The 2,280-nt window shown below is 55.4% G+C and overlaps 1 protein-coding gene across 1 annotated transcript; it reads right to left on the reverse strand.

The window, feature by feature from the left end:
• Positions 1 to 332: 332 nt before the first annotated feature.
• NDN (necdin, MAGE family member) lies at positions 333 to 2,013 on the reverse strand. Its single transcript, XM_073227089.1, has one exon. It carries the CDS (start codon positions 1,882 to 1,884, stop codon positions 907 to 909), a length of 978 nt encoding a protein of 325 aa, XP_073083190.1. The 5' UTR covers positions 1,885 to 2,013; the 3' UTR covers positions 333 to 906.
• Positions 2,014 to 2,280: the final 267 nt, after the last annotated feature.

The following is a 2,280-nucleotide window of genomic DNA, read 5'->3' on the forward strand; positions in this document are numbered from 1 at the left end:
ATGTCTACTCCTAAGTGCCCATGAAAGACAGCTAATTTAATAAAATGTGGAAAGTGCAAGGAAGGAAATTACTCTCGAGACTAATAGCTGTTATTTCTGTGATGTGACTATGAGCATTTTTGCTGTGTTTTGATACTTTTCTACATTTATCAAAAGTTTTGAAATGAACACGTGTTACATTAAAAAAAACCCCATAAACTTCACACATTTATGGGTAAGGAGTGATTTGCCCACCCTAATAGAAGAAATAATTATATCTGTACACTTTGTAAAATGTCTCCTTCCCAACCCATACCACTGTGTTAAAAAGATGAAGTACACTTTTCCAGAAATGATTGTTATCACAAGAATCTTTAATGTTTAAAGTTTACTCATGATGGGGTTGTATTTGTATTTAGTAAAGTGTGCCAAGTGCCCACACTGAGACCACTTCGGTTCACATCACCACACTCCACACGGATGTTTCCTGTGCCCAGCGAAGTCATAAAGAGAGGGGCCTTGACTTTTCTCTTGGTTAGGCCAGCTTTACTGGTGAGTTCTTCCAAACTCTCCAGGAGCAGTCTACCCCAATACACATCATCCGTTCCATGTAAAAGAATAAGATGGGAAACTTCTCAATGTATTTCGTTAAGTTTAGCACGTCTCTGGTACAAAAATTCAAGAAAGGTAGCACAAAAGCGAAAGCACCAACCAGGCTTACTTATAAACAAACATGCACAAATTCTACACACTACCTAATAGTACTGAAATGAATACATTGCATTAAAAAGTATAAAAGCACTGTACTGAAAACTTAAAGTTACACGTGAAATACTGCACTGTAAATCCTGAATACTCTAATGTCCCACTCCCACCCTCCACTGCCCTGGTGAGGGTCAGAAACCATTAAACTGCCTCCAGACCTTTCTAGTCCTCGGAGACACTGCTGCGGGGGGAGTGGGCAGTGGGATCGGCCTCCCGCAGAGCTCTAGCCTCCTCCAGAGCCTCTCTGTACCGGGAAGGCCAGGCCTGGGGGTCTTTCTTAAACACCCTAGCCAGGAACTCCATGATTTGCATCTTAGTGATTTCTCGGCTGGCACGGGAGCCCCAGAAAAACTCGTACTCAGGTGGCTCAACGTGGGGAACGCGCTGGTATTTCAGGTAATTCTGCTGGACGAACTCCTCGGTGATGAGCCTCCTCACATCTCCAAAGGTGGAGTGCTTCTTCCAGGGCCGCAGCCCCAGGATGCGCAGCACGTTCCAGACGGCACTCTCCCTGGCCCCGCGACCCTTCACGTAGATGAGGCTCAGGATCATCAGCAGGAGGCCTGTCATGGGCATGCGGTTGCTCAGCGCCACCCTGTCCAGCTCCTCTGGCTCTAGCGCTTTGACGAGAGAGAACTCCATCGTGTGCAGGCTGGTTAGCCTCAGGTGCAGCCCGAACACTCGGGCGAGGATGAGGCTGGTGCGCCTGAGAATGCTTCTGCACCATTTCTTGTAACTGCCGATGACATCCTTCACCATGTCTGGGAACCAGATGATCATCCTCTTCTGGTCCTTGACCAGCACGTACCACATGAGCTCGTGCGCCTTCTGCACCAGCTGGGCTGGGGCGGGCGGCGCTGGGCCGGGCTGGGCCGCGCTCAGGGCCTGGTGGGCGCGGCCTTCCTCCGCGGCCTGCTGCAGGGCTTTCGGGTCTCCCTCCTCGGCTGGGGCCCGGGACGGCGGCGAAGCCACAGGGGCGTCGGTCGGGCCTAGGGGAGGGCTGTCTGGCTCTGGGAGGGTCGCGGCCTGAGACTCCGGCGGAGAGGGCCCCCTGGGAACCCCAGAGCTGCCGTGCGTCTCGGAGTCGGAGGCCTCAGCTACCAAGCTGGGGTCGCACCCATCCTTACTTTGTTCGGACATGTCTGCTCCGTCTGACAAGTGCAGGGCCTCTGCGTCCAGGAGCTCTTCGAACCTGCACTCCCTCCGCGGACTCCTGGAGAGGAAGTGCGCGTTGCTGCGCGCGGCGCCTTCCGCAGCGGCCGGGCGGGGGCGGGGCGGCGGCGAGCCAGGCCGCTGCGCCTGCGCGTCCGCGAGCCGGCGGGCTGAGGCAGGCCGGGCGGGGCCCCGACGGGGCGGGTGTGCGCAGGGGCTCCGGAGAGGGGAGCCGCGGGCTGGAATGACGGGAGCATCACCCCGGGGTCCCGTGCGGGCTGAGGAGGGCGGGGGCGGGGGGCAGGAGGGGTGGGAAACGGGTGAGCCCGGGGGCAGGAGCAAGTATGAGGAGAAAGGTGGTAACTTCTGTGATGCAGAGGTCGA

Source organism: Manis javanica, chromosome 18 (genome assembly GCF_040802235.1).
Source record: "Manis javanica isolate MJ-LG chromosome 18, MJ_LKY, whole genome shotgun sequence".
Lineage (NCBI taxonomy): Eukaryota > Metazoa > Chordata > Mammalia > Pholidota > Manidae > Manis > Manis javanica.

Bases quoted from the DNA above. Each gene is read 5' to 3' on its own strand.
- NDN (XM_073227089.1), bottom strand. From the start codon at position 1,884: ATGTCCGAACAAAGTAAGGATGGGTGCGACCCCAGCTTGGTAGCTGAG.